The sequence below is a fragment of the Dipodascopsis tothii genome, assembly GCF_038497935.1.
Source record: "Dipodascopsis tothii strain CBS 759.85 unplaced genomic scaffold V1510scaffold_5, whole genome shotgun sequence".
NCBI classification, from domain to species: Eukaryota; Fungi; Ascomycota; class Lipomycetes; order Lipomycetales; family Lipomycetaceae; genus Neoaidaea; species Neoaidaea tothii.
The window spans coordinates 142,757-169,480 of NW_027117989.1; the positions used below are offsets into that span (position 1 = coordinate 142,757).

The 26,724-nt window shown below is 68.4% G+C and overlaps 11 protein-coding genes across 11 annotated transcripts in view; 3 read left to right on the forward strand and 8 right to left on the reverse strand.

The window, feature by feature from the left end:
• Positions 1 to 3,270: 3,270 nt before the first annotated feature.
• Positions 3,271 to 4,784, reverse strand: V1510DRAFT_411969 (uncharacterized protein). Its single transcript, XM_066932989.1, has 3 exons — positions 4,392 to 4,784; positions 3,731 to 4,345; positions 3,271 to 3,699 (listed from the first exon to the last, which is right to left on the reverse strand). Exons 1-3 carry the CDS (start codon positions 4,703 to 4,705, stop codon positions 3,555 to 3,557), a joined length of 1,074 nt encoding a protein of 357 aa, XP_066790679.1. The 5' UTR covers positions 4,706 to 4,784; the 3' UTR covers positions 3,271 to 3,554.
• A 1,576-nt stretch (positions 4,785 to 6,360) lies between these two features.
• Positions 6,361 to 6,852, reverse strand: V1510DRAFT_411973 (DUF1754-domain-containing protein). Its single transcript, XM_066932990.1, has 2 exons — positions 6,566 to 6,852; positions 6,361 to 6,534 (listed from the first exon to the last, which is right to left on the reverse strand). The coding sequence occupies exons 1-2, from the start codon at positions 6,842 to 6,844 to the stop codon at positions 6,415 to 6,417; spliced, it is 399 nt and encodes a 132-aa protein (XP_066790680.1). The 5' UTR covers positions 6,845 to 6,852; the 3' UTR covers positions 6,361 to 6,414.
• A 431-nt stretch (positions 6,853 to 7,283) lies between these two features.
• V1510DRAFT_425060 (Maf1 regulator-domain-containing protein) lies at positions 7,284 to 8,155 on the forward strand (the record flags this gene model as incomplete). Its single annotated transcript, XM_066935120.1, has 3 exons — positions 7,284 to 7,289; positions 7,321 to 7,419; positions 7,451 to 8,155. 3 exons carry the CDS (start codon positions 7,284 to 7,286, stop codon positions 8,153 to 8,155), a joined length of 810 nt encoding a protein of 269 aa, XP_066790681.1.
• A 200-nt stretch (positions 8,156 to 8,355) lies between these two features.
• V1510DRAFT_390260 (MCM2/3/5 family-domain-containing protein) lies at positions 8,356 to 11,044 on the reverse strand (the record flags this gene model as incomplete). The annotated part of the gene is made up of 2 exons (XM_066931747.1): positions 8,356 to 10,789; positions 10,821 to 11,044. 2 exons carry the CDS (start codon positions 11,039 to 11,041, stop codon positions 8,443 to 8,445), a joined length of 2,568 nt encoding a protein of 855 aa, XP_066790682.1. The 3' UTR covers positions 8,356 to 8,442.
• A 115-nt stretch (positions 11,045 to 11,159) lies between these two features.
• Positions 11,160 to 12,893, forward strand: V1510DRAFT_374023 (uncharacterized protein). The gene is made up of 3 exons (XM_066931522.1): positions 11,160 to 11,297; positions 11,329 to 12,479; positions 12,511 to 12,893. Exons 1-3 carry the CDS (start codon positions 11,224 to 11,226, stop codon positions 12,714 to 12,716), a joined length of 1,431 nt encoding a protein of 476 aa, XP_066790683.1. The 5' UTR covers positions 11,160 to 11,223; the 3' UTR covers positions 12,717 to 12,893.
• Positions 12,718 to 15,248, reverse strand: V1510DRAFT_447316 (kinase-like domain-containing protein). The gene is made up of 4 exons (XM_066935748.1): positions 14,871 to 15,248; positions 14,458 to 14,838; positions 14,216 to 14,425; positions 12,718 to 14,183 (listed from the first exon to the last, which is right to left on the reverse strand). The coding sequence occupies exons 1-4, from the start codon at positions 15,135 to 15,137 to the stop codon at positions 12,891 to 12,893; spliced, it is 2,151 nt and encodes a 716-aa protein (XP_066790684.1). The 5' UTR covers positions 15,138 to 15,248; the 3' UTR covers positions 12,718 to 12,890.
• Positions 15,249 to 17,022: 1,774 nt separating this feature from the next.
• V1510DRAFT_444176 (P-loop containing nucleoside triphosphate hydrolase protein) lies at positions 17,023 to 18,359 on the forward strand (the record flags this gene model as incomplete). Its single annotated transcript, XM_066935679.1, has 1 exon — positions 17,023 to 18,359. Exon 1 carries the CDS (start codon positions 17,100 to 17,102, stop codon positions 18,357 to 18,359), a length of 1,260 nt encoding a protein of 419 aa, XP_066790685.1. The 5' UTR covers positions 17,023 to 17,099.
• V1510DRAFT_411985 (rab-GTPase-TBC domain-containing protein) lies at positions 18,348 to 20,074 on the reverse strand. The gene is made up of 4 exons (XM_066932991.1): positions 19,289 to 20,074; positions 18,819 to 19,259; positions 18,613 to 18,787; positions 18,348 to 18,582 (listed from the first exon to the last, which is right to left on the reverse strand). The coding sequence occupies exons 1-4, from the start codon at positions 19,733 to 19,735 to the stop codon at positions 18,464 to 18,466; spliced, it is 1,182 nt and encodes a 393-aa protein (XP_066790686.1). The 5' UTR covers positions 19,736 to 20,074; the 3' UTR covers positions 18,348 to 18,463.
• A 654-nt stretch (positions 20,075 to 20,728) lies between these two features.
• Positions 20,729 to 24,754, reverse strand: V1510DRAFT_428576 (P-loop containing nucleoside triphosphate hydrolase protein; the record flags this gene model as incomplete). The annotated part of the gene is made up of 2 exons (XM_066935271.1): positions 20,729 to 24,681; positions 24,710 to 24,754. 2 exons carry the CDS (start codon positions 24,752 to 24,754, stop codon positions 20,782 to 20,784), a joined length of 3,945 nt encoding a protein of 1,314 aa, XP_066790687.1. The 3' UTR covers positions 20,729 to 20,781.
• A 117-nt stretch (positions 24,755 to 24,871) lies between these two features.
• On the reverse strand, positions 24,872 to 25,862 carry V1510DRAFT_401428 (uncharacterized protein; the record flags this gene model as incomplete). The annotated part of the gene is made up of 2 exons (XM_066932026.1): positions 24,872 to 25,580; positions 25,618 to 25,862. 2 exons carry the CDS (start codon positions 25,860 to 25,862, stop codon positions 24,872 to 24,874), a joined length of 954 nt encoding a protein of 317 aa, XP_066790688.1.
• A 328-nt stretch (positions 25,863 to 26,190) lies between these two features.
• V1510DRAFT_425067 (trypsin-like cysteine/serine peptidase domain-containing protein) overlaps positions 26,191 to 26,724 on the reverse strand; it is a gene marked incomplete at both ends in the record, with an annotated part of 3,196 nt that continues 2,662 nt past the window's right edge. Inside the window, one exon of the mRNA XM_066935121.1 lies at positions 26,191 to 26,583. Within this exon, the coding sequence (XP_066790689.1) occupies positions 26,191 to 26,583 (393 nt within the window). The remainder of the gene's footprint in view (positions 26,584 to 26,724) is intronic.

The window sequence follows — 26,724 nt, forward strand, 5'->3', positions numbered from 1 at the left end:
ATGTGCTTGCGGGTCACGCGGAGGTACAGGTTGCGCGAGGCCGCGATGAGGACGAGCAGGGCCCAGTACGCGCACAGACCGCCGCCATAGAACTCGTTCGCGTCGGTGCCGCCGCCGCCGTGGCCGCCGCCGCCGTGGCCGCCGCCGTTGCCGTGGCCATTGGTCGAGGACGCGGCCGACGACGTCGCCGACGCAGCCGACGATGTCGCCGAGCCGCCGTGGCCGCTGCGGCCGCTCGAGCTCGACGTGGCCGTGGCCATGGCCGAGCTCGAGGCGACGGCGGACGACGCACTCGACGAGTCGCCGTGGTCGTGGGCTCTCTCGAGCAGCTGCGCGGCGGCAGCGAGCTCTGTGGCCGCGGTCAGGACGACCAGGCCAGCTATAAGGTTGCGATACAGCATTGTGTGAGACGCACTTCTATGGCGGCCACTCAGGCGGCGGCCGATGTCTTATAGGACGCCCGGCCGCACGCCGCGCACGTCCGCGAGGATCCAGATCGCGAAGAAAGCCTCCCCACGGTGTACTAGGGCCGCCGCTTGCTTGTTCGGTCCTGGCGCTTGTGCCAGCCTGCGAGGGTGCTATACCCGCCAGGTAATCAAGCTACCGGTGGTTGCTGCGTTCGCTGGTCGCAGGTGCCTGGCCCACCGCCGACCGCAGCGCGCTTGCCGGTTGATACCGGCCCGCGGATCGCAGCTGGGGCTTGCAGGCCTGTTCTGCACGCAGCCACTTGACTGCTGCTGTCCCACATCTGTTCCGACGCCTTTGGCTGGCCCTCGACTGGCCACGGGCCCGCCCGGCCGCCGATCTACGGCCGACCGAGACTCAGACGGACCCGCGCCCGTATGCACACATCTCTCGATTCGCTAGCTGCGCTTGAGCATCTTCGCTAGTGCCTGCTAGCGCACGCATGCGCAGCTCTGCATACGCTGGGTCGCTAAACTACACAGAAATGTTATTTTGGCAAGAGATTTTGATTTGATCGATTTGATATGATAGGGCGATGGTCTGGCCGGTGCAGGCACGCGAGCCGCATCTGGCAAACGGCCCGCGCGAGTCTAGAACAATAACCTCTTTGCCCTACGTTGCATTGTCTGCAGCCATCGACAGCCACGTAACGACGCCTCGCCGGTCAAGCGGTGCGGCTCCGAGGTGACCACGCCCGCTGTCCGCTAGACAGCTGCATGCGGCCGCTGTCTCCTGCCGGCTGAGCGCGGGACGGCACACCCAGCCTGGTGGTCCTGACGGCCCGGGCCATTGGAGCCGCCAAGGGTCCAGCGCGGTCTGCCAAGTCTCGGGAGCACCCGACTCCGGACCCGGGGCCGTGGGTGTGTACATAGATTATCAGATTAGATTACTTGATCAAGGGCGAACCGTTTGCGGGAAGCTTAAACTTTAGGTTCGCGCTAGTGTACGTTACGCGTCTAAGACCATTTTCAGGTGCTATCCAACGCCGCGGCTGCGGTCGTGCGAGCCGACGCCGCCGACGGCCGAGTCGCGACCGCCACAGCCGTGGACGTCTACCCGGGACAAAGTCGGCCACGGCCGCCGACACATCGCCGACGGCAAAAGCCGTACGACTAGACGCCATGCACCCCCCTGGCCTTGGCATTTCCGTCAAACCCAGACCGTGCCGCCGCGGCCAAGGACGACGGTCTTGGCTGCCGCAGCCTGTTGCCCCCCCCCGCTCCGCGCCTGGCCCGTTCTAATGCGCCCCGCCGGCGTACCGAGGACGCCCGAATATTGGCATCCCAGCCCAGACCACTTGAGCGGGTGCTGGCCGCACGGCGACGCTGTGCCAGGCGGTAGCGTTGCGCTACGTGCGGGCTCGCCCCGCGCTTGAACAGAGCTTGGCCGTGCTGCACTTTGGGCGGCTGGGCGCCGTGGCCGGCGGTTGTCGGTGCCAGCCGCCTTTGGCCGCCGCAGACGGCTTCGGCGTCCGCCGTCAGCTCTGGTAGCCCTGCAGGACGGCTGGCATGCAGCTCGGAGATGCTCCGGCTCGCGTCTGACGGCTGGGCCCGCGTCACGCCGCCACGGCCACTACCGCCCGAGCTGGCCACACGGAACAAACCGTTCCCGAGACCGGGCTCGCCACACGGCGCCGGCCGGCTGCACCGTAGCGTGTTTGTGACGGCTGCGATCGGCGCCCGCGCCGGCTGCCCACGGCGCGGCCACGGCCACGGCGCACCGCGGCCGCGCACGTCGGCACTACGCCACCCTCGGAAAGCCAGGGCCAGTGCCCGGCCAGGCCCGTACGGCCGCCCTACCGGCTCGTACACCCGACCTGTCCACGTCAGCCTTCCGCACCATCCGCGGCACCGTCCTGCCGTGCCGGTCAGTGCCGCATTGGCCTGCGCGCCAGCTGGGCCAGACTCGCGCGCCCAGGAGCCGCGGCTGTCCCTGGCGCTGTCCAATCCCACGCAACTGATCCCGCACTAGACGGCTAAGCTTACTCTTAGCATTTAGGGTAGCGCTCGGCCTGGCTAGACGTCCGCTGGCGCTATCCTGCCGATCACTCCCCGGGGATCAGGCGATGCAGCAGCCCAGACCGGTCCGCGAACGGCTGCAGCGGACGGCGTCGAGATGGTTCCACACACCGGTTGACAGGTTTCGCGACAGTTGCCGCCGGTTCCAGCGCGCTTGGCACAGCCCGCTGGTCGGCCGGCGCTTGTCTTGCGGGACCTTGTCGCTGGCAAATCCTTGGCCCCTTTGTTGGTCCGATGGTGTCGCTGGCGCGTACACTATTTGTTGTCTCGATCATCTGATACGTACGCACTGGATTGGGGGCGGCGCGCCGCGCTGTGGCGTGTGCCTGCGCCACCCAACCGTGCCACGTCCAGACCGGCGGCGCTGGCGCGCTTGCCGGGATGGACACGCACTAGTACGCGCTAATGCATACTAATGCGCCATGTGGTACACCCCAGCCTGTCGGTTACTTCAGAGTTCGTGGAGCGCCGATAACGGGTGGTGCTCCGCACGGAAATGCCCACCATGCCGGCAGATGCAGCCGCGCGGGTCACGCGAGCGCCGCAGCGACGGGCCGCTTCCACTCGTCGCCGCGGCTGGGCGCGGCCGTCTACGTACGCCGCGAGTGGCCCGGCGGTAGCCGGCAAGGACTATCTGCAGGCGCCGGCGCGCAGCCGCGCCCACCGTGATGGTCATCCGCAATGGACAGTCTTGGCGGCGGCAAGCGTCCGCAGCCGCCATGCGTCGTCCTAGGGGCCAATGCAGGTCGGGAGGCGCGCCGTGTGACCCAGCAGCCGCCGTGCATGTGTTTCGTATGCGTCATTCGCTTATCTAGGGACCGCGACTTCCGCATGGAGCATTGTGCCTGCTGGTATCACTCCACGCCGTGCGGAGCTAGCGCAGATCCAGCCGTTCGGGTAGGTTTTACCCTCCTGCAGGCTGGCGGCGCTCTCCGAGGTCAGCGCCAGCCGCAACGACCGAACAGTGGGCTGCCCAGCCGGCCGGCCCAGGCCGGACGACCGGCCGTGTCCGATTTGGCGCCGCAGCGGCAGCACCCTTGGATACGAGGCCGCACAGCCTCTGCCAAGACGCTAGAATATTGCCATCGCGTTGGGCGGGGACGAGACTGCGCCAACGGCGTTGAAGGGCATACTCGTGAAAAAAAACGAGTACCGGTTATGGCGGGCGCACTCGGCGGCCAGCGCCTCGAGATCAAAGAGTTCGCCGATGGGCACGCTGGTGTCAGCAAGCCCGCGGAAATACTCACCCCCATCCCGCGAGCGCGATCTGGTGGACCGAGTAGGTCGGGTTCGGGTTCGGATACAGCTCCCACGACACGCTGTCGCCGGCGATGGCCGTGAAATGGTTGTCCCAGAGCCACCGCATGAGCTCCTCGGACTGCTCGACGCCGGCGTGCGACGGCGGAAAGTTGGCCTTGTACTCGCGGCGCCACTCGACCGGCCGCGAGTTCCACTCAGGCACGAGGCCGATGCGGACGAGCAGGATGTCGCCGGGCTCGAACGCGACCCCGAACCGCGCGGCGACCGCGAGCAGGTCCGCCAGCGGGATCGCGTGTTTCTCGAACGCCGAGTACGAGATGCCCTGCTCGGCCGCCCACGTCGCGTAGTCGAGCAGCACACCGCGGCCGGCGATGCCCTTCTTGGCCCAGTTGTGCAGCCCCAGCCGCGCGTTGGACCGGTCGAGGATCTCGTGCGCGGACGTGCCGCCATACCAGACGGCGGCCGAGTCCGGATCGGTCACGTTGCTGAGCTCGGCCCGGATCGCCGTCGGATCGACCTGCTGGGCGTGGTGCCGGAACCCGTCCCATTGAGACGACTGCTGGGGGTTCATGTGGTACTCGTCGTCGAACGCAAACGGGTAGCTGGTCGTCAGCGCTGGCCGGGCCCGGGCGCGCGCCGGACGCGTACTTGACCCATTTGATGTCCATTTTGAAGTCGCATCGCCCAAACGACGGATGGTCCAGCATGTGGAACTCCCACCCCAGCCCGACGCGCTCGCCGCTGCGGATCTCCTTGGCCGCCGCGCGCGCCACCAGCTCCGGCGTGAGCATGTTGAGCATGCCGAGGGCCTCCTCGTACGAGCCGGCCGGGCCCCACACCCAGAACCGGCGGAAGTTGGGGAGGTCGTCATAAGCCGGGAACTCGCTGAACGACCTGGGCGGCTTGAACACCTGGCCGGCGGTCGCCGGCGTCGCGTCTGGTCTGGCGGTCGAGGACGTCATGTTGCAATTGGGTGCCGTGCGAGCGTCGGTGGAGATTATAAGGCGCGCTCGGATATGCGTGGAGGTGCACGGCTGTGAGTTGGGACCTGTTCGGAAAACCAGAGCCTATTCACAGATTTCCCCGCAACGTTTTTCCGCCTCGGGCCGGGGTCACACCGCCACAATGTGTACCGTGGCACGCGACTGCACTCGTCTGCTAGTGGTTGTCACTGCAAGCCACCGTTGCGGTACCGCTGAGACAGCCAAACGCGGGTATCACCGGACTTTGACACCAGAAGCCAGACGCGCACGCTGCCAGGTCGCCGCACCGGTGCGTGTGGCGGCGGTTCGGCCGGTGCCGGCTGGGCGAAGTCGTGCCTCAGAGGGCGTGCCAGCAGACTTGCTGGCTGAGCTGCCGACCGAGCTGCCGGCTGGCGCGGACAACTGCGCTTAGGCACAACGGCCCGTTTCGGCAGTCTGGACGCCGACCCGAGACGTAGACCACCAGCGACGCGTCCGAGCGCGTGGTACGCGACCATACGCGCCAAGCCGATTCGTCTGTGCGATGGTCAAGGGGCTACTGAACTGACTACACGCTGTGCTAGGGCCCAACCAGCAACGCCAGCGACAGAACCCAGCAACCGGGTCCAACGGCGAGCATACGTCGATACACCATGCGTGCTGCGCCACAAGCGGCTGAGCGCAAGGCTTGTACTACCCCCACGCTTCTAGCGCGGCGACTCGTGTAATAGCTAGCAGCCACGTCGGACACCAGACTGCCTCTGGAACATCGAGCTGCGTCCTGAAAGTCGAGCCGGGCGATGCTTGACGCAGGTCCGCCGGCCGTCCGTAGGGATGCCCGCTCTATGCGCCGACCGCCCTCGGTCCACCCATCGCCTCCATGTCGGGCCGACGAGCATGCGCGGGCACGGGCGGCACACAGCGAGTACGCGACAGGTGCGCTACGAGAGCGCCAGAGCCTGCGGCGGTCTTTGGCGACTCTGGGGTGAGCGTGCAGCGAGCTGGCCGCACACCAAGCCCGCGAAAGCAGGCAAGCACGGCACACGAGACCCCGTACTACCGGAGGTAGTCCCAAGGCGGTCTCTGCACGTCCGCAGTACCTCCCTTGGCAGCGTGTCTCAGTCCACGCACACCAGCGCAGCGGCAGGCGACATTTGGCGAACCGGGCACGGCTGACATGACGTGTGCACGGATCCGCCGCTACAGCGGCCAAGCAATGGCTGTTCGACAGCGTACCCGAACTGGTCGGGCGTCGAACGATCCAAATACGGAGCAGGCGGCGTGCGTGCCGTCGACGGGCCGCGCCGATGCGCGCATTGTGCCCCGTTGTAGTGCGCGCACGGGCCCTGAGCCGCACGGAACGGAGACGCGGCGGCACGGCCGGGTAGCAGACCCTGCGCGCCGCAGCGCCGCACGCCGGCCGGGTAGCGCCGGCGCTGGCGTCGAGCCGCACGGTGCGCGGCGCGGCCGCTGCCGCCGTTGCGCCGCACGCCGTTGCGCCGCACGCCGCTGCCCCGCCACCGCCGCCACACTCCACGTGCGTTGGCCGGCCGCACCAGCCCACGTGTGAGGCCTGCGCACGGCCTGCGCGATCGCCAGGGGTCTGCGCCAGCAGCATAGCCTCTCGGCGTTCGCCGGCACCCGCCGCACGTGTCTAGCGTGTTGTTCATCCTGCATGTTCCTATGTACAGCCATCTTATCCAACCGCGTTATCCCGGTCCAATGCGCGGCATGTCGTGGTGCTCGCTGAGCGACGACAGGTGTTTGTTGTACTCCTCGATGCGCTCGCGGTGCGACTTGGCCGCTCGGTGTTCCAGATTCTTCTCCATCTGTCGTCAGCGCGCCCGCGCGCATACGTACCCTCTTGCGCTGGATCTCGTCGTGGCGGCGCTGGGCCGGCGTCCGCGTGTCGACCACGGGCGTGCTGCGCGCCGGCGCGGCGGCACCCACGTCGTCCGCGGCGCCAGCGGCGTCGTCCGAGCCGGCCGCGCGATCGGCCGTGACCGCGTCCGCAACAGCGTCCGCGGCGGCCTGCGCAGCGGCCCGCGCGTCCTTGTCGCGGCGCTTCTTGCGCGGCTTGCTCACGCCGCCCTTGAGCTTGAGCCCGCCCTTGGCGGCGGCCCTGTAGTCGTCGGCCATCTTCGTCGTCGAGGGGGCTGGTCGCAGCGTTTTCTGCGCGACAGCCCTAACCCAAATCTCCGCCCGGCCGTTCGCATCTCCCAATCTACACCCTAGCCCTACTTCGCCAGTGCCAACCGCCGTCGTGTCGGCGTGATGATCATAAAGTCCGCCCGCACCAGCTCCGGAGACATCGGCGATTGCGTCCGCACACACGCTACAGCACCCAAATTGGGTCTCGGCCAGCCAGCAGCCCCCGCAGCATCCGTCTCGCGGCCCCGCAGCCGCAGCAGCAGCGCGCCCCGAGCGCGAGAGCCAACGGCCCCGCGGTCGAGCTCGCAATTCCGTGGCACCGGCCCACCCGCTGCACGTCTCCCCGGCCCGACCGCGTCGCGCACGCGCGCCGCGTCTGCGCGCCACACATCCGCCGCGCCGCGCCGCGCCGCGCCGCTGACGCACGATGAAGGTACGTATGAGTCATAGCGCGCTGACAGCAGTTCGTCGAGGTCCAGGACCTCGAGGTCATCAACTCGGCGCTCGACTTTGACACGCCCGACTGCCATGTGATTGGCGGATGCGACCTGTACACAACCAAGGTAGGACGCGCGCGGGGCGCGCTGACGCCAGGCCGCGGGCACCGACAAGAAGCTCTACAAGAGCATAAACAAGCACCTCCACAGCATGCACCAGGACAACGTGCTGCTGTCGAGCTCGCTGTCGCCGCCGTCGTTCTCGCCGCCGAGCGAGTTCGCCAGCTTCGGCAAGTCGTACGACGAGTCGACCATCGACGGCGCGATGGTGTCGTCGTCCATCGGCGCGTCGCCGTTTGGGCCGCTCGACCAGGTCTCGTCGCGCAAGACGTTTGCGTACCTGATAGCCGTGCTGAACGCGAGCCACCCGGACCACGACTTCTCGTCGCTGCGGCCGATCGACTTCAAGCGCGAGCGCAACTCGACCCAGGTCATCAACGCGTTCAACAACACGCTGTTCGGCGTGGGCATGCCCGTGCCGCCGCGCCTGTGGGAGGTGCTGGACAGCCACATCGACCTGCGCGACTGCGTGCTGTATAGCCACACGCCGTCGCCGTCGTTCCTGGCGGACGAGCCGGGGACGATCTGGTCGATGATGTGGTTCTTCTTCAACAAGAAGCGGAAGCGCGTGGCGTACCTGTTCCTGAAAGGCCGGCGGCACGCGCACCACCGCGGGAGCATGTCGATGGACGGGCGCGCGAAGGACGCTGCGCTGGCGCTCGGCGAGGGCGAGGGCGAGGGCGACGAGATGGACTACGGGTCGGACGACGAGATTGTCGGCGACCTTGAGCTGGACGACTAGCGCACACAGGCTCTGCCGCGCGCACGGAATGTTCGTAGTTGAGCAGATAAGCAAGCATAACTATATAAGGCGGAGGCGCCGCACGGGGCGCGGCGGGCGACCCGGCGCGGGGCGACTCGGCGCGGGGCGACGCGCTCGACCCGGCGCGGAACGACCCGGCACAGGGCCGCACTCGACCCGCGCCCGACCCGACCCGCGCCCGACCCGACCCGCGCCCGACCCGGCGACCCGCCCGTGCGCCGCGCTCCGTGCGGCGCAGCCCTCTCCGCGCCGCACCCCGTGCGGCGCTAAGCCGAGCTTGTCTCCGTCGCCCGCGGCCGCCGCCGCCGGCCCGTCCGCGGCGGCAGAATGTACTTCATGAAGCTCCGCTGCAGCGACTTCTTCACAATCAGCTTCTGCGAGTCCACAAACGACGTGACCGTCACGCGGATCGCCCGGTCAATGTCCGTCGACACGACGTACTCGGACAGGCGCATCTTGGCGAACGCCTCCGACAGCCGTAGAATCGACTCCAGGTGGCGCACGGTGATCGGGAAGCTGCCGGTGGCCATGCTCTCGCGGCGCATGTCCGCGTACAGCCGCGAGACCTTGTCCTCGTCGACCTGCAGCAGCTTCGGGCGGACCTTTTCGCGCGCGTAGTGGATGTACTTGATCAGCATCTCCTGGTCGATCTGGTCGATCGGCGGCGCGGACGCGTCGGTGTCGTACGAGCTCGGGTCCAGCGAGCTGGCGTCGTACGAGTCGTCCGTGACCGTGCCCGAGCTGGCGCCGGCCGAGCCGGCCGCGCGCTTGGCCTCGGCCACGGTGACCGGGTGCGAGCGGCCGTGCGAGTTGACGACGAAGGTGGCCAGCCGCGCGTCGGCCTCGGCGTCCACCAGGTCGCGCACGACGCAGTGCACGTCGAACCGCGACAGAATGGGCTCGGTCAGGTCCACGTTCTGCGCAAACGGGATCGTCGAGTTGTACCGGCCGCCGTTCGGGTTGGCCGCGGCGATGATGGCGCAGCGCGCCTGCAGCGACGTGACGATGCCCGCCTTGGAGATCGAGATCGACTGCTGCTCCATGGCCTCGTGGATGGACGTGCGGTCCTGGTCGTTCATCTTGTCGAACTCGTCGATCAGGCACGTGCCCTTGTCGGCGAGCACGAGCGCGCCGCCCTCGAGCGTCCACTCGCTCGTGATGGGGTCGCGGCGCACGGACGCCGTCAGACCGACGGCGGACGCGCCCTGGCCGGTCGCAAACACCGCCCGGTGCGCCGTCTTCTCGGCGTACTTGAGGAACTGCGACTTGGCCGTGCCGGGGTCGCCCAGCAGCAGCACGTTGATGTCGCCGCGGATCGAGTGCTTGCCGTTGATGTCCTTGGGCACGCCGCCGAAGAGCGAGCACGCGAGGGCCGTCTTGATGTCTTCGTGGCCGTAGATCGACGGCGCCATCGACCGGATGATGCGCTCGACGATGTTGGGCTGCCGCGACAGCTTGCGGATCGCGACCTCGTCCTCCTCGGTCCAGGCGATGCCGTCGCCGCGGTCGTCGCGCCGGCGGACGAGGTTGGCCTCGATCACGGTCGAGAAGACCGGGAAGCCGTTGCGCGCGTTGAGCCCGCCGTCGTAGGCGTTCTTGTAGATGCCCGTGATGTCGACCTCCTCGCCCGGCTTGGCCGAGTCGATCAGGTCCCACAGCAGGATGACCTCGCGGTGCCGCGGCAGCCGGCCGGCCGGCACCGTCCCCGGCGACTCCTGCAGCGTGATCTTCTGGTAGTTGCGGTACACCGTCTTCTCGGTGTTGATCGTGAACGGCCCGCGGCTCTGGCAGTTGTGGCAGAACGAGATGCGCACCTCGGCCTGCGACTCCTGGAAGAACGGGCCGAGCACGGTGTTGCACTTGGAGCAGTTGAAGCGCACCTGCTTGAGCTGCGGGAACACGCCCGTGCGGCGGGTGACGACGCCGGTCACGCGCACGAGCGTGTTCAGGTGCGCCTCGCGCAGCTCGCGCAGCGTCAGCAGCACCGGCATGTCCGACACGCGCACGTGGATCTCGGGGTGGATCTGCGAGTAGTCCGGGTAGTGCAGCTCGGTGGCCTCGAGCGCGACCACGTCCAGGATCTTGAGCATCTCCGTCGGCGCGTACTGCAGGAATCGCGCCAGCACCGCCTTGGAGTCCAGCAGGTGCTGGTAGCTGATCTCAAGCGACTCGGAGTTGACCTCGCCGAGGATGCGGATGCGCGTGCCGTACACCGACCGGCCCTGCGCGTCGATGTACTCGAGCAGGAAGCTCTTGAACTCGCGCGCGATCGTGCGCCGCACCGACGGCTGCGCCACCCACTCGGCGATCGACGCCGCCTTGACGTCGTTGAGCGCGGCCAGCGACATCTCCTCCGTCAGCGCGTCCTCGTCCGCCAGCAGCGGCTCCTCGTCGTACGCGTTCCGCCGCCGCCGCGCCGTGGGGATGTCCATCTCCACGTCCTCGTCCAGGAACGCGTCGCCCTGGCCCTGCCGCTCGCGCGCGCGGTCCCGCCGCCCGAGCAGCTCGTCCACCCGCCGCCGCTCGCTGATGTCCATGGCCTCGTAGTCGTCGTCGTCGATGTCCCGCGCCCCGAGGTTGTACGAGTTGTCGCGGTCGAGGCCCTCGTAGTCCCTGCCGTCAGCGCGCCCCCGCGCCCACCTACCGCTCCAGCGTGTCCCCGAACAGGTTGATGCCGTCCTCCTCCTCCATCTGCTCGTCCAGGTCGTCGATGATGTCGTCCTCTGCCGCAAACTCATCGTTCTCGTCGTCCTCCTCGAACGGCAGCGGCGGCGGCGACGACGGCGGCAGCGACGACGGCGGCATCGACGACGGCAGCTCGTCCTCGCTGCCGTCCGTGGCCTGGCGTTTGCGCGACGTCGACATGGTTGCGTGTGGTGTCGCGCGTCCGACGCGTCCGGCAATTTATCTGGCGATAGCCGGGTAACTGCGCCGCCGCCCTGGTCGCGCCCGCGCACGTGGTCTACCAAACATTCTACCAAACATTCTACCAAACACGCCGGCACGCCGGCCTCTCTCTGACCACCCGCGCCCGCGCGCGCTGCGCCATGTCCGACTACAGCGGCCAAAACAGTCCAGAGTCCGTGACGGCGCTGGACGTGATCGCCAGCCAGGAGCAGCTGTGAGTACGTGCGTGGACGCGCTGACGGCAGCGAAAATGAGGCCCTGGAGGTCATGCCCTTTGACCCGACGCACTGCACCTACTTTGACGGCGAGCTGCGCCAGTCAGTGTTTGCGTGCCTGACGTGTGCGGCCAAGAGCGAGACCAGGGCGGGCGGGATCTGCTACTCGTGCTCGATCCAGTGCCACTCGGAGCACGACCTGGTAGAGCTGTTCAACAAGCGCGACTTTGTGTGCGACTGCGGCACGACGCGGCTGCGGAGCTTTGGGGGCTGCAACCTGCGCCGGAACTTTGACGAGCTGGCCGTGCCGTCGTCGTCGAACCGGTACTGCCACAATTTCGCGGGCCGGTTCTGCGCGTGCGACCGCGAGTACGACGTGGACGCTGAGCGGGGGACGATGTACCAGTGCCTGCTGGGGGACGTGTGCAACGAGGACTGGTACCACGCGGAGTGTATTATGGGGGTGGAGCTGCCGGGCGGCGAGGGGAAGGCGGAGACGGGGACGACGGGCGACAAGGGGTCGACCGGGGCCGAAGAGACGGAGGCGGCGGCGGGCACGAACGAGGCGGCAGGCGCTAACAAGGCGGCGGCGGCCAAAAACGAGGCGGCGGCGGCCAAAAACGAGCTGGCGGGAGCCAAAAACGAGCCGGCCGGCGCCAAAAGCGATCCTGCAGGCGCCAACAACGAGCCAGCCGAGCCGAAACACGAGCCCACGCACGCCGCGGCCGACGTGACCGTCGCCGGCGCGTCGCCGGCGCCCTCGGACGACTACACGCCGCCCGCGGGCTTCCCCGACGAGGACTCGTTCGAGGCCTTTATCTGCTGGAAGTGCGTCGACAAGCACAAGGCGCAGCTCGGGCGGTGGGCCGGGTGGGAGGGCGTCGCGCTCGACGCGGTCGTCCGCGGCGGCGGCGGCCGCGCGGCCAAGCGGCGGCTGTCTGACGCGGCCGGGCCCGCCGTCAAGCGCACGCGCACGGACGACGGCGCGCTGGCCACGATCGCCGAGGACTCGGCGTGCAAGGTCCCCACGGGCACGCCGCCCGCCCAGTCGTTCTCGCTCTTCCTCGTCGACGGTTGGCGCGAGCGGCTGTGCGGCTGTCCCGACTGCGCCGAGCTCTTCGGCCGCTTCCCGTACCTCCGCGACGAGGAGGACACGTACGAGCCGCCCCAGGACGAGGACCGTAAGTACGTCGCACGCCGCGCTGACCGCAGCCGCGTCACTGCTCGAGTCCGGCGCGCGCGCGCTCTCGGCGCTGCCGCACGCCCACGCCGTCGAGACGATCCACGGCTACAACCAGATCAAGGAGCGGCTGGCCACGTTCCTCCGGCCGTTCGCCGCGGACGGCACGGTCGTGACCGAGCGCGACGTCCGCCAGTTCTTCGACCAGGCCCGCGCCGACCGGCCGCTCGGACTCTAGCTACAGGACAAGTTGCTTGTATTTGCTGCCTACCACGTTTGAGCGAGGCCCCGAGTCCTAAATGCATTCATCTCGTCGACGGCGCAGGATGACCACCCACGCGGGTGCCGCGCGGCAGTGCTCCGCACCGGCCGCCGCCGCGTTCCGCAGTATCCAAAATATGCCATTGTCCGCTCATATCCGCCCAAATATGCTCTGCTTCTTCGACGGCGGCTCGTTCTCCTGGTCGTGGTGGAGCTGCCGCTTGAGCATCTCGGCCCGGTTCTTGTTCATGTCGGAGATGCGGATGTCGAGCTGGCCGCGGTCGCTGTTGTAGAGCTCGGGGTGCAGGAGCTGCAGCCGGAACGCGAGCTTCTGGCCGTTCTTGTCGCGGAACAGCGTGATCTCGTCGCCGTTCTGCAGCCGCGCCTGGCGGTTGTTGCCCATGCGCTCGCCGTTGACGAAGCAGTCGTTGGTCGAGACGTCGTAGAGGTAGACGTCGAACTTGTTTTCGCGCGGCAGGCTCGCGCTCAGGCCGACGTTGGACGACCGCGCCTCGGCCAGCCGCTTCTTGCGCGAGATGATGCAGTGCGTCTTGGACACGCGGCTGTCGCGGATGAGCATGTCCGAGTCCTCCGAGCGGCCGAACCACATCATGTCCTTCGTGCCCGTGAACGGCTTGAATGGGATGCTGTCCGAGAGCGGCACGAGCAGCATCCATGTGTCCGGCGGCAGCACGTACGGCAGCAGGTCGTCGATGTTGCGCACGCCCTGCGACGCGCACATGGACCGCCCGTAGTCGCGCTCGAGGTGGCTGCGCGCGGCGCCGACGATCGACGTCGGCGGCGGCGCCGACGACGGGTGCGACAGCGCGAGCTCGGCCGCCGCCGTCTGCAGCTCGTCGCTGTCGTGCTCCGACAGGTTGGCGCCCATGTCGTCGTCGTCGTCGTCGACCATGATCCGGCTGATGCCGTCCAGGCTGCTGACCGAGTCCGACTCCATGCCCGGCAGCGGCGCGCGCGGCGGCTGCATCGACGCGAGCTCGCCGCTGAACGCCAGCCGCTGCGTGGGCTCCATGCGCGTGAGCCACACGTGCTGGAGCGCCACCGTCGCCGACGGCCGCCGGTCCGGCTCGACCTCGAGCACAAAGTCCAGGAACGAGCGCGCCTCGGCCGAGATATGCAGGTCGTTCAGCGGCGTCTGCGCGTACCGCCCGTTCATGATCTGGTTGCACAGCTGGTCGTGCGTCGAGCCGTTGAAGGGCAGGTACCCCGTCAGCAGCACGTACGCCAGACAGCCGACGGACCACATGTCGACCGAGTTCGAGTACACGCTGCCGCGCGACTCCTTGCCCTTGATCACCTCTGGCGCGAGGTACGCCAGCGTGCCGCAGAACGTCTTGAGGAACGTGCCCGACTCGGAGATCTTGGCCAGGCCAAAGTCCGACACCTTGATCCGCACCGGGTTCTCGGCCACGAGCAGGATGTTCTGTCGTCAGCTCCGCGCGCGCGCGCACTCACGTCCGGCTTGATGTCCCGGTGGCTGATGCCGAGGTCGTGCACGTACTCGACCGCCTCCAGCACCTGCTTGACCACCTCCGACGCCATCTCCTCCGGCATCGGGCCGTGGCTGGTGATGTAGTCCATCAGGTCGCCCCCGGCAACGTACTCCATCACCAGGTAGATGTGCGTCGCGTCCTCGTACAGCTCCTTGAGCTTGACGATCGACGGCTGTCGTCAGCCGCGCCCCGCGCCGTACGTACGTGGTTGAGCTTCATCAGGATGTTGACCTCGCGTTTGATCGCCAGCCCGGTCATGATCCGCCGCTTGGCGATGATCTTGATCGCGTACGTGTTGCCCGTCGACCGCTCGATGCCCTTCTTGACGCGCGCAAACGCGCCCTTGCCGAGCTCCTCGCGGATGTCGTACGCCGCGTAGACGCCCTCGAGCACAACCGCCTCCGACGGCGTCCGCGGGATCTGCACCATGAACTTGATCTCGTCGTCCGGGATGCCGAACGCGACGCCGATCTCGTCGCCCTGGCACAGGATGCAGCTCTTGTGCTTGGGCATGCGCGCGCCGTTCAGGAACGTGCCATTGGTCGACAGGTCCTCGATCAGCGGGATGTTGGTGTTGCTGTCTTTCTGCCCGTCAGCGCGCCCGCTCCCCCACTCACGATCCAGATCTTGAAGTGCCGGTTCGACACCCGCCGCGTGTTGCCCAGGCACACGTCCGACGCCGGGTTGCGCCCGAACACCCACTCCTTGCGGCCCGACTCGTGGTGGGCCAGGTCCCCGGCCCGCAGGGCCACGTTCTGCACCTGGCCCGTCACGCAGATCAGCCGGCAGATCACCGCGTTCTCGCTCGTCTCCATCCCGGCCGACTCGTAGTCGCTGCGCACGAGCTGCTGCTGCTGCGTCGACGGCTGCGTCGCTTCGTCCATGGTGTTTCTAGGCTCCTCGCCGATCCGGCTGTGCCGCCCGCTGCGCGGCCGTGTGTGTGCGCTGCCGCGTCCGCGCTGCTGCCGCCGCTGCCGCTGCTGCCGCCGCTGCCTGATTCGCGGCGCCGCCTGCGCTGCTGATGCTGCTGCCGCTGTGTTTGGTACTGGTGCACCGGCGCTGCCCAGCGTCTTCGATGCCGCTTGCTCGTCTCCCGCTTGATTGCGCTCTCTGCGCCTGTCTGGGTCTTGCTGCCGTCGGCTAGCTCCTGCTGCTGCCTCTGCTGACGTGTGCGAGCGCTGTATCGACGGTGGATGCCTGAACGCGGTCTGCGCGCTGGAAAATTTGAACCTATCAAACAAAAGGGGGGTTCGTGATCTAGCTTTGGGCTGCCGGGCGTAGTGTTTGCTCCACGCCGGCCAACGCCGCCGCATAACTACGGGCCACGGTTGCCGAGCGTCCTGCGGCTGGTCGGCTGTGCCGGCGACGCCTGGCCAGGCCTCGGCCGGGACCCGGCTGGCTGGCGGATGCTGCGCCGGCGGCGCAATGGGGGCGACGGCCGCGCTGCTAGACGCGTGTGTCACGCGTCTCCGGCACGACGACGGCCGACCGGCGGCTTCCGCCGTGCCGACGGCCGCTGGCGGCGCCGGCGAGGCTGCTACACAGGGCCGGGGCATGACTACGCCCATGCTGCGGCGCGTGCGGCGCGGTGCGCCTGCAGACGCATGCACGCTGAGCCGCACGAGCCGCATGAGCCGCGTGAGCCGCACGGCGGCGGGCAGCACGTGCGCCCCCGCGCCGCCGCCGCTGCCGCTGCCGCTCGGGCGACGCGGAACGGCCGCCGTGACGCGTCGTTTTCGCGTTCCCAACGCGTCCGCAGCCGACGGGACCGCCACGGACCGCCCGGGGTGCCCGCAACGGCGGCTGCCACCGTCCCCCCTGCATGGACGACGCCTAGCAGACCGCCAAACTAAGGCCGGCCGACCGGGTGCGCCGCGCTAATGCACGCGCGCCCTTGTGTGTCGCACCATCCGGCTGACACCCAAGCTGCTGGGTCGGCTCGGGACCGCTGCGCCGGGCGCCGCTGTGGCGCGCTCACCGCCTGCGCGCCACACCTGGCTCGCTAGTCGGTACCGCGGTTCCACGTTCGCTAAGGGCGGCACGTCGCGAGCGGAATATTTGACGCGTGCGCGACGCTGTCACGGGGTGGCCGGATTGGCGGTGCGGCGGGACGCCGGGCCTGGATTGCGCGTGCGGGCACTGGCGTGCTGGGACCGTTGTAGTGGAGCAGTGCAGGCTGGCGCAGTGGCTGTGCACGCGAGAGAGCGACGCTCGGGCGCGGGCAGGCGGCGGCCGCGCGGCGATCCCCCGGAGCAGTGGCGGTGCCGCGGGCAAGCAACTGGCAGCGGCCGCGGCGAGGATGGCTGTCGCCGCTGGAGGCTTGTCCGCTGCACCGCCACTGCTGATCCCAGGCGGGACTGTGTCGGTGCTGCCCTACGGCCGAGCGTTACACAGAGCAAGCCGCATGGAGTGCGGCTCAAATCGTCTCGCGCTGCGGCTGGCCTCGCCGCACTCACCGCCGAAGGCGGGCGGGCGGCCCAACGGACGAGGCTCAAGCGACGGCCCGGTCAAACATGGCTGCGGGTAGTGGCCTCCAGGTAGTGGCGGTGCACGCGGGCCAGCGGCCAGGCTCGCTGCCATTGCTCCGTAGATCTCCACGCAACGCCCGCCGGCTCTGTCTTCAAGCAGAGCACTCGACAAGGAGGCCCGCGCGGCCCTGCGCGCCGAGTGGTGGACGCGCCGCACCGCGTGCGGCGTAGGGTTTTCCCCGTGTACGACTCGTAGGGTTTAGGCGGGCCTAATCAGCGGCGGCTGCTGGAAGATTCCCATCACCGCCAGGTAGCAGTGTCGCGTCCATCGTCGGCATCAACCATCGTCCATCGAAGACCAGCAGCGTGCGACCAGGTATGGAGGAGCTCGGGATCGTCAAGAAGAGCGCCGGCAAGACCGAGACGGTGCGGGCGGCGGCCAAGGCGGCCAGTGCGCGGACCAAGGCCGCCGAGGACAAGGCCACGGATCCGTACAGCCTTCTCAAGAAACTGGAGCGGGACCTCGAGTACATCAATCTGCAGGAGGACTACATCAAGGACGAGCAGCGCAACCTGAAGCGCGAGCTGGTGCGCGCGCAGGAGGAGGTCCGGCGGATCCAGTCGGTGCCGCTGGTGATAGGACAGTTTCTGGAGCCCATCGACCAGCACACGGGCATTGTGGGGTCGACGACGGGCTCGAACTACGTGGTGCGGATCCTGTCGACGCTGGACCGGGAGCTGCTGAAGCCGTCGTCGTCGGTGGCGCTGCACCGGCACTCGAACTCGCTGGTGGACATCCTGCCGCCGGAGGCGGACTCCAGCATCGCGATGCTGGGCGCGGGCGAGAAGCCAGACGTGTCGTACGCGGACGTCGGCGGACTGGACATGCAGAAGCAGGAGATCCGCGAGGCGGTCGAGCTCCCGCTGACGCACTTTGAGCTCTACAAGCAGATCGGCATCGACCCGCCGCGGGGCGTGCTGCTGTACGGCCCGCCGGGCACGGGCAAGACGATGCTGGTCAAGGCGGTGGCCAACAGCACGACGGCGTCGTTCATCCGCGTGGTCGGGTCCGAGTTTGTGCAGAAGTACCTCGGCGAGGGCCCGCGCATGGTGCGCGACGTGTTCCGGCTGGCGCGCGAGAACTCGCCGGCGATCATCTTCATCGACGAGATCGACGCGATCGCGACGAAGCGGTTCGACGCGCAGACCGGCGCGGACCGCGAGGTGCAGCGCATCCTGCTCGAGCTGCTCAACCAGATGGACGGCTTCGACCAGACGTCGAACGTCAAGGTGATCATGGCCACGAACCGCGCCGACACGCTCGACCCCGCGCTGCTCCGGCCCGGCCGGCTGGACCGCAAGATCGAGTTCCCGTCGCTGCGCGACCGCCGCGAGCGCCGGCTGATCTTCACCACGATCGCGGCCAAGATGTCGCTCGCGCCCGAGGTCGACCTCGACTCGCTCATCATCCGCAACGACCCGCTGTCGGGCGCCATCATCGCGGCCATCATGCAGGAGGCCGGCCTGCGCGCCGTGCGCAAGAACCGCTACGTGATCCTCAACAGCGACCTCGAGGAGGCCTACAACTCCCAGGTCAAGGCGGGCAGCGACGTCGACAAGTTCGACTTTTACAAATAAACACGCCGCATCTCGGCTCCGGCCCGGGCTTTTGTACACATCCGCGCACGTAGACCGGCCGCGTGCGGCCATTGCGTATACTATACATCCTGCGGGGGGCCCGCCTACGCCCGCAGCTTTTTGTACTCGTACGCGAGCACCTTCATGAACAGGTCCGCGTCCTGCACGTGCACGGGCTGCGTGAGCGCCTGCATGGCCGCATCGAAGTCGGCGTGCGCGAGGTCTGGGTCAGCGTGGCCGCGCGGCTGCTTACCGGCCATCGAGTCGAGCAGCGTCAGCGACGCCGCGTGGAGTACCTTGAAGCCGTCGCCGCCGAGGAGGAAGAACACGTCCCAGATGCGCAGCTGGACCGCGAACGGCACCGTGTACGAGAACAGCGTGAGGTACCACTTGGTCGCGTACACCGTGGGCACGATCTCCATCGCTTTCTGCGGTCAGCGCCGCCGCGCACGCACCTACCAGCGCCGCGCCGAGCTTGCGCGTGCCGAGCACGGTCTCGAGCTCGTGGAAGCACCCAAACAGGCCGGCGAAGTTGTCGCGGTAGAGCCGGCCGACGCGCCGGGCCGTGAACATGCGCACCAGCATGATGAAGCACGACACCTCGTCGTAGTAGCACAGCAGCGTCGCCGCCAGCATCGCCATGCCCTGCACGTAGCCGAGATCGGCAAAGTGCAGCGACAGGCAGTGCAGCACGCGGAACAGCAGCCGCTGGCCGCCGCTGTACCGGCTCGAGAACATGACGTGGCCGTCGATCGTCCGCGGCACGTCCAGGTCGATCTGCACGTCGTGCGCCGACGCCTCGGTCAGGTACCGCTGGTACAGCGCCTCCAGCCGCTTGTCCGGCACAAAGTCCGACCGCTTCTGCGCCGACGCCGTCAGGAACGACCGCCACGCCCAGGCCTGCGTCAGCGCGCCCGCCAGATACGTACCCGCCAGGCGTCCGGGATGCCCTTGAACGTGCGCTTGATGAGTTTGGGCGTGCGCTCGAACGTGTACGACACGGCGCCCGTGCGCGGGTCGAACTCGCGCGCCGCCATGTCGCGCCACTTGACCTCGCGGCGCTTCTCGCGCCGGTGGTCGGTGTCGGCCTTGGGCTCGAAGTAGATCTCGTGCGCGCGCGCCGGCGCCTTGCGGAACAGCCGCACCGACCGCCGCCCGTCCAGGCTCGCCGCCGCCCGGAACCGCGCGGCCGAGCCCGTCTTGGCGATGAACCCGTACCGGTCGACGTCCTCGGGCTCGACGCCGGTCCAGTCCTCGGCCTCGCCGGGACGCGCGTATTTGGCCTGCACGTCCTGCGACTGCCGTAGGTCCTCGATCGACAGTGTCGAAGTCGACCCTGGCAGCTCTGCGCTGCGGTCTACCGCCGGACTCATCATGATCACGATCTGGCCGTTGTGTGCTGAGAAATCCGGGGATCGGCCCTGGCTCTGCGTGCCGAAGATCCCGTGCCTTGGGCCTCGATCTGTTGTGCCGGACCTTTTGCAAAGCGCTGGACCACCCAGCCGACTATTCTGCCACACTCTGCGCCGCCGCTCCTCGGTGCCCGAGCAATCCGCTGGGTCTCTGCTGATGATGGTAATGGCGTCGGGCGGACTGGGTCACCCGGCGGACGCCCCGACGAGTTCGGAACGTTCCCAGGGGTACGACACGAGCCACCACCGCCCGATCTGGTCGCCCGAAACGGCCGGGCTGTGGCGCCGCTGCCAGCCGCTCGCTAGCTCAGGCACGGGGCCCGCGCTGCGCCACTCTACGGTGTGCCTAGTGGTCTTCTATATTTGTACGTACGCCGGAACGGGCAGTGCGCGGCCGCAGTCGGTGCGGCTGTGCGGCGTGCGGCTGCGCGAGCGTGCAGCGGTGACTGGGGCGGCTGGCTGCGGCGGGTCGGAGGGCGGTGCAGCGCGCGGCGGTGCGACGAGCGTGCGGCGGTGCAGCGTGCGGCGGTGCAGCGTGCGGCGGCGGCGGTGCAACGAGTGCGGCGACTGTCGGCGGGAGAAGCTGCATTGTGGGCAGCCAGTACGACGCCGCACGCTCTGCGGCGCGCGTGGTGTGCCACCTCAGCCACATGTAGTGTTGCCTCGCCTGTGTCATCTGCCTGGAGAGCGGCCGCTCCGCGGAGTGGCTGCCCGAGGCTTGCCGTGGCCGTGCAGCGTGCTTCACTTGTGTCACCTGCGGGCAGCCACCCCCACGGAGCGGCCGCCGGAGGCATGCCGGCGCCGTGCGGCGCGCTTCGCCTGTGTCACCTGCCCGAGGCAGCCACCCCCACGGAACCGCCGCCGGGGGCGTGCCGTGGCCGTGCAGCGTGCCTCATCCGTGTCACCTGCCTGCACGGCAGCCACCCACCGAACCGCCAAGCCTCGCCGGGACCGCGCCTGAGCCGCATGCGGTGCGGCGCGCCCGGCCCTTGCGCCGCACGGGATGCGGCTCACACCCCCTCGAGCGCCTGCAGCTGCACCAGCTCATAGTACTTGCCGCGGGCGGCCAGCAGCTGCTGGTGCGTGCCCGACTCGGTGACCACGCCCTCGTCAAACACGTAGATCACGTCCGCGTTCTGGATCGTCGACAGGCGGTGAGCCACCGCGACGGTCGTGCGGCCCTTCGCGGCCGCGTCCAACGCCGCCTGCACGATCTTCTCGGACTCGCCATCGAGCGCAGACGTGGCCTCGTCCAGCAGCAGAACGCGCGGGTTGCGCACCAGCGCGCGCGCTATCGCAATCCGCTGCTTCTGGCCGCCGGACAGCAGAGCGCCCTTGGATCCGCACACCGTGTCGTACCCGTCCGGCAACGACATGATAAAGTCGTGGATGTTTGCCTGCGTGCACGCCTCGACGATGTCGTCCTGCGTCACCGGGCCCACCGCACCGAGCTCGACGTTCTCGCGAATCGTGCCGGCGTACAGCGTCGGCTCCTGCTGCACGAGCGCAATCTGGCTGCGGTACGCGTTGATGTTGAGCTCGGCAATGTTGCGGCCGTCCAGGCAGACCTGGCCGGCCTGGGGCCGGTAGTAGGCCTCGATGAGGGCGATGGTCGTCGACTTGCCGCAGCCGGACGAGCCGACGAGAGCCACGTACTGGCCGCGCTTGATGGCCAGGTCCAGGCCGCGCAGCACAGGCACGTCCGGCCGGGTCGGGTAGCGGAAGTGGACGTTGCGGAAGTCGATGTCGCCGGCCACCGCGGCCGGCACGGCGCCGGTCTCGGCCCAGGCGTCGATCTCGGGCGTGCGGTCGAGCAGGCTCGTCAGGCTGCGCGTGGCCGTCAGCGCCTTGCCGATGTCGGGCGCAAACGAGAACACAATGCCGGCGCTCTCGGCGCCAAAGACGACGGCCATGAACACCGTGTAGAACTCAAACACGTTGTACTCGCCCGTGGCCAGGAACCGCGTGCCGTACCAGAACGCGAGCGACATGGTGAAGTAGAGCATGCCCTGGCACAGGCCGTAGAAGAACGCGGACTTGATGCTGTCGACGCGGGCGGCCGCGGTGGCCGCCTGCAGGTTGGCGTGGTACGTCTGCCAGACGGCGTCCTCGCGCGTGAGCGCGGCCACGGTGCGAATGGCGGCCGTGGCCTCGCACGCGAAGCTCGCGCTTTCCTGGTTCTCGGCCTTGGCGTTGGCCTCGAACTTGGTGAGCAGGTAGAACCGGTAGAACCCGGCGGTGATGAGGATCGGGACCGTGGCCGCGACGACGACGCCGAACTTGGGCGCGATCGCGATGCCGAGCACGGCCGACGCCAGGACGGTCACGGCCGAGTCGATGATCTTGCCGAGCGTGATGCCGCCGAGGCCCTCGACGGCCTGCGCGTCCGTCGCGAGCGTGTTGGTGAGCGCGCCGACGGTGTTCTCGTCGCGGTCAAAGTACGAGACGTCCTGGCGGAGAATTTGGCGAAACACGCGCAGGCGGATGCGGTGGACGAGCTTGGCGGACGAGTAGCCGAACAGGCTGGCCGTGGTCAGCTGCGAGATGCCGAGCACGCCTGCGAGCAGGAACAGGAACCCCGACAGCCGCGACACGGTCGCGAACAGGCGCGCGCTGTCGGTCTCGTCCCGGTACGCCGTGATGATTTTGCCGTAGAGCAGCCCCAGCACCGGGAACGCCAGGCCGCTGACCACGCACGACGCAAAGCCGGCGTAGTTGCAGTACCGCTGGGGGTGGCTGAGCGCGAAAATGGCCCGGGCGAGCGCCCAGACCGAGTACGTTCGGTCGGCGGCGACGAATTTGGCGGGCTCGGGCCCGAGCGCGGCGGCCTTTTCGTCCGTCCCGGCGGCCGGCTCGGCGGCAGCAGCCGCCGGCGCCGCGCCGTCGTGGGCCTCGATCTGCTGCGCCTGCACCAGCCCGTAGTACTCGCCGCGCAGCGCCAGCAGCTCGTCGTGGCTGCCGGTCTCCAGGACTTGGCCGTGGCGCATGACCACGATCGTGTCGGCGTCCTTGATCGTCGACAGCCGGTGCGCAATCACAATCGTCGTGCGGTCCCTGGCCGCGCGGTCCAGCGCCTCCTGCACGACGCCCTCACTCTTGGTGTCGAGCGCGGACGTGGCCTCGTCCAGCAGCAGGATCTGGGGGTTCGCCACAATCGCCCGCGCAATCGCGATCCGCTGCTTCTGGCCGCCCGACAGCAGGAACCCGCGCTCGCCCACGTTGGTCTCAAACCCGTCCGGCAGCGCCGCCACAAAATCGTACGCGTTGGCCTGCCGGCACGCGTCCTCGACCAGCCGCTGCTTCTCGTCGGCGCCAGCGTGTTCGTGCTCTGTCCCGATTAGGCCGTGCGCCACGTTCTCCGCGATCGTGCAGCCAAACAGCGTCGGCTCCTGCGACACCAGCGCCACCTTCTGGCGCAGCCACCGCAGGTTGAGCTCGCTGATGTCGTGGCCGTCCAGCAGGACCGAGCCCCGCACCGGCTTGTAGAACCGCTCGATCAGGCCGACGATGGTCGACTTGCCGGAGCCGGACGCGCCCACCAGCGCCACAGTCTTGCCGGCCGGCACGGTCAGATTGAAGCCGTCCATGACAACCACGTTCGGCCGCGACGGGTACACGAACTTGATGTCGCGCAGCTCGATCGTGCCCGCGACCTTCTCGAGCGTCCGGCCGGCGACCGAGCTGGCGTCGATCGGCGACGGCCGGTCGATGGTCGCAAACAGCTTGGTGGCGGCCGCAATGCCGCCGGTCAGGCTGTTCAAATAGGGCGAAATCAGGGCAAACGAGTACGAGGCATGGAAGACCACGAAGATCATCGTCAGGATCTTGCCGACGGTGATCTGGTCGGCGATCAGCATGCGCGTGCCCTGCCAGAACGCCAGCGCGTCCACGGAGAACGAGCAGAGGTACATGGTGCCGTTCATGACGCCGACGGCGATGCCGGCCCGCGTGGACCACTTTTCGGTGACGACCAGGAACCGGTCGTAGACCCGGGCCATGCGCTCCTGGATGCCAAAGGCCTGGACGTTGCGGACGCTCCCGATGGCCTCCTCGGCCACGGTCGAGCCGACCGAGTAGCCGTCCTGGGCGCGGACCTGGTACTTGACCATGTACACGGTCGAGATGCCGGAGGTGAGCACGGTGGCGACGACAATCGAGATCATGATCGAGGCCAGCACGGCCGACTGCGTGTAGGCGACGATGATGGCCGCGACGAGGGTCGAGCTGTTGGCGATGATGAACCCGAGCTTCTCGGACATGGCCTCCTGGACGGCGAGGGTGTCGGCGGCAATGCGGGACGTGATTTCGCCGGGGCCGAGCTTGTCAAAGTAGGCGATGTTCTGGCGCAGGACGGCGGCGAGATAGTGCTCGCGGATGCGCGCGGAGAGCACGGCGCCGCGGTCGATGAAGACGAACGTCTTGACGGTGGAGAAGACGACGTCGCCGATGCCGATGAGGAGCAGGTAGAGCGAGAGACGGTTGACCGAGGAGCGCAGCTCGTGCTCGGTGGAGTAGTAGCTGGCGTCGTACTGGCAAAAGTAGTCAGCGCCGGCGCGGTAGACGGCGCCGGCGCCGGTGTACGACGCGTGCGTGTCGGTGCAGTTGTAGTAGTAGCCGTGATCGTGGTAGGTCGCGCCGAGGGGGTACAGCTGCGCGATTTCCGAAGGCGGCCGGTACGACGACAGCGAGCCGGTCAGGTTGCCAAAGACCAGGGCCATGATGGGCTTGAGGACGCCCTCGCATACGGCGGCCAGGACGCCGACGAGGACAACGAAGCGGTCGAACGGCGTGGCGTAGCGGAAGAGGTCAGGGTAGTTGGCTTTGGCGGCGGGCGAGTCGATCTGTTCGCGCAGCACGGCGATCTCGGCGGGGGCAAGGCCAGCGTAGTCGTCGGGGACGTCGACGGCGGCCTTGCCGGAGCCGGCCTTGGAGGCGGACGAGCAGCAGGAGCTCGGCGCGCCGGGGGGGGTCGTGGGCAGGCATGTTGGCGAAAAAACTACGGGGGCGGGCAGAAGAGCGGTGAGTCACGTGACATGGCATAAGCTGTGGTCCGTGCGCACTGGCGCCCGGCGGCTGGGTAATGACGTGACGTGGCTTGCATTAGCGGCGCTCCAGCGCGACCAGCTGGCCGACCAGGTCCTTCACGCACACCTCCAGCGGGATGTACTCGACGCCGAGGTCGCGCTCGGCCTTGCTCCCGTCGAGCCCGAAGAACACGTCCAGGCCTGCCGGCGGCACGTCGCGCGGCCCCGTCGGCAGCCGCGGCGCCAGCTCCGGGAACTCGCGCTCGATGATGCCCACGACCTGCGACCACGAGTACCGCGTCTTGGACACCAGGTACCGCTGGCCGGCCGACGCCGGCGCCGTCAGCGCGCGCACGTGGGCCTGCGCCACGCTGCGCACGTCCACCCACAGCGTCATGAACGTCTCCTTGATCTCGGCCATGTTGCCGTTGATCACGTCGTACATCATCTGGTTGGACGTGTTGAGCGCGTCCAGCGACGCGTCGTTGAGCATCGGGCCCCACACCACCGGCGGGTTGATGACTGTCAGGCCGAACGCGGGCTTCTCGCGCTCGACAAACGCCCACGCCGTCTTCTCGGCGTACTTCTTGCTGGCCCGGTACGCCGTGAACGGGTCTTGCTTGCCCTGCTCCAGCGTCACCGGGTTCCAGTCGGCCTCGGTGTAGACGTAGCCCGGCCGGGCGCCCTGGTCGACGTCGACAATGGCGGCCATGCTGGAGGTCACGACGACGTGGCGCACCTGTGGCGCAAACTGCTGCACCGCCCGCAGCACGTTCGTCGTGCCCCTGATCGCCGACGGTGTCCTGCGCCCGAAAGTGGAACGGCGACGCCGTGTGCACCACGTAGTCCACGCCCACGACCGCCGCGTCGAACGCGCCCTCGGCCGCAATGTCCGGAACGACCACGAACGAGAACTTGCCGTCGTGCGCCGCAAACGTCCTGGCAATCGCCGGGATCTTGCCCTCGGACCGCACCGTCGCCCGCACCGTGTAGCCGGCCTCCAGCAGCTGCTGGAAGACGTGCATGGCAATGAAGCCGGACGCACCGGTGAGGAGGACCGTGCTCATTGTGCCGTGTCTGGCGGCTGGCCCGGGGCCTGGTGCTATTTGTAGGGCGCCCGTACGCTATCGGGCTTTGCTTATCCGGCGGGGGCCAGCGTTAAGTCCGATAGGCCGACGTGCGCCACACGGCCGCAGGCCGGCGCCACGTGCGGCGGTGGCACAGCCGCGATTCCGAGTCAACGCGAGTCAACGCGTCTCGGCCTCTCTAGGCAATTTTATTCAACTCAAGTGTACACGCGTCGGAACTCAAAAATGCAAAAGTCGTAGCCGGGCGGCAGCGGGAGTCCCGGCGTGCCAGACGGCCATGCATGGCAAAGGGGCATTGTCCGTGGGCCTAGGGCGAGCTGGCGTCCATTCCGCTCGGGCACTGGCCCGACGGGTCCAGCACGTTGCGGCGGCGGCCGCCCGTCTCGCGCACGCCGTCGACGTACGTGTACTCGTGCCACACGCCGGGCTTGGCCGGGTCCTTGACCATCTCGAGCGTGGGAAAGTAGTGCAGGTTGAGCTTGATCGTGAAGGCGACGGGCACAAAGTCGGACGACGTCACGTTGAGCTTGACGTACGACTTGTCCTTGAGGCCCTTGACGACGTCGAGGAAGGCGTCGAGGTCGCGCGTCTCGCGGCCGTTGGTGTGCGTCACAAAGTACGTCGGCATGAGCCCGAACTGCGACGCCGGCGAGCCCAGCAGGTTGCTGCCGATGTAGATCAGCGACGGCAGCGTGCGCAGCTGCTGCCGCACGGCGTGGGGGGGGGGGGGGGCGGGGGGGGGGGCCCCCCCCCCCCCCCCCCCCGCCCGGGGGGGGGGGGGGGGGGGGGGGGGGGGGGGGGGGGGCCCCCCCCCCGCCGGCCGCCCCCCCCCCCCCCACGT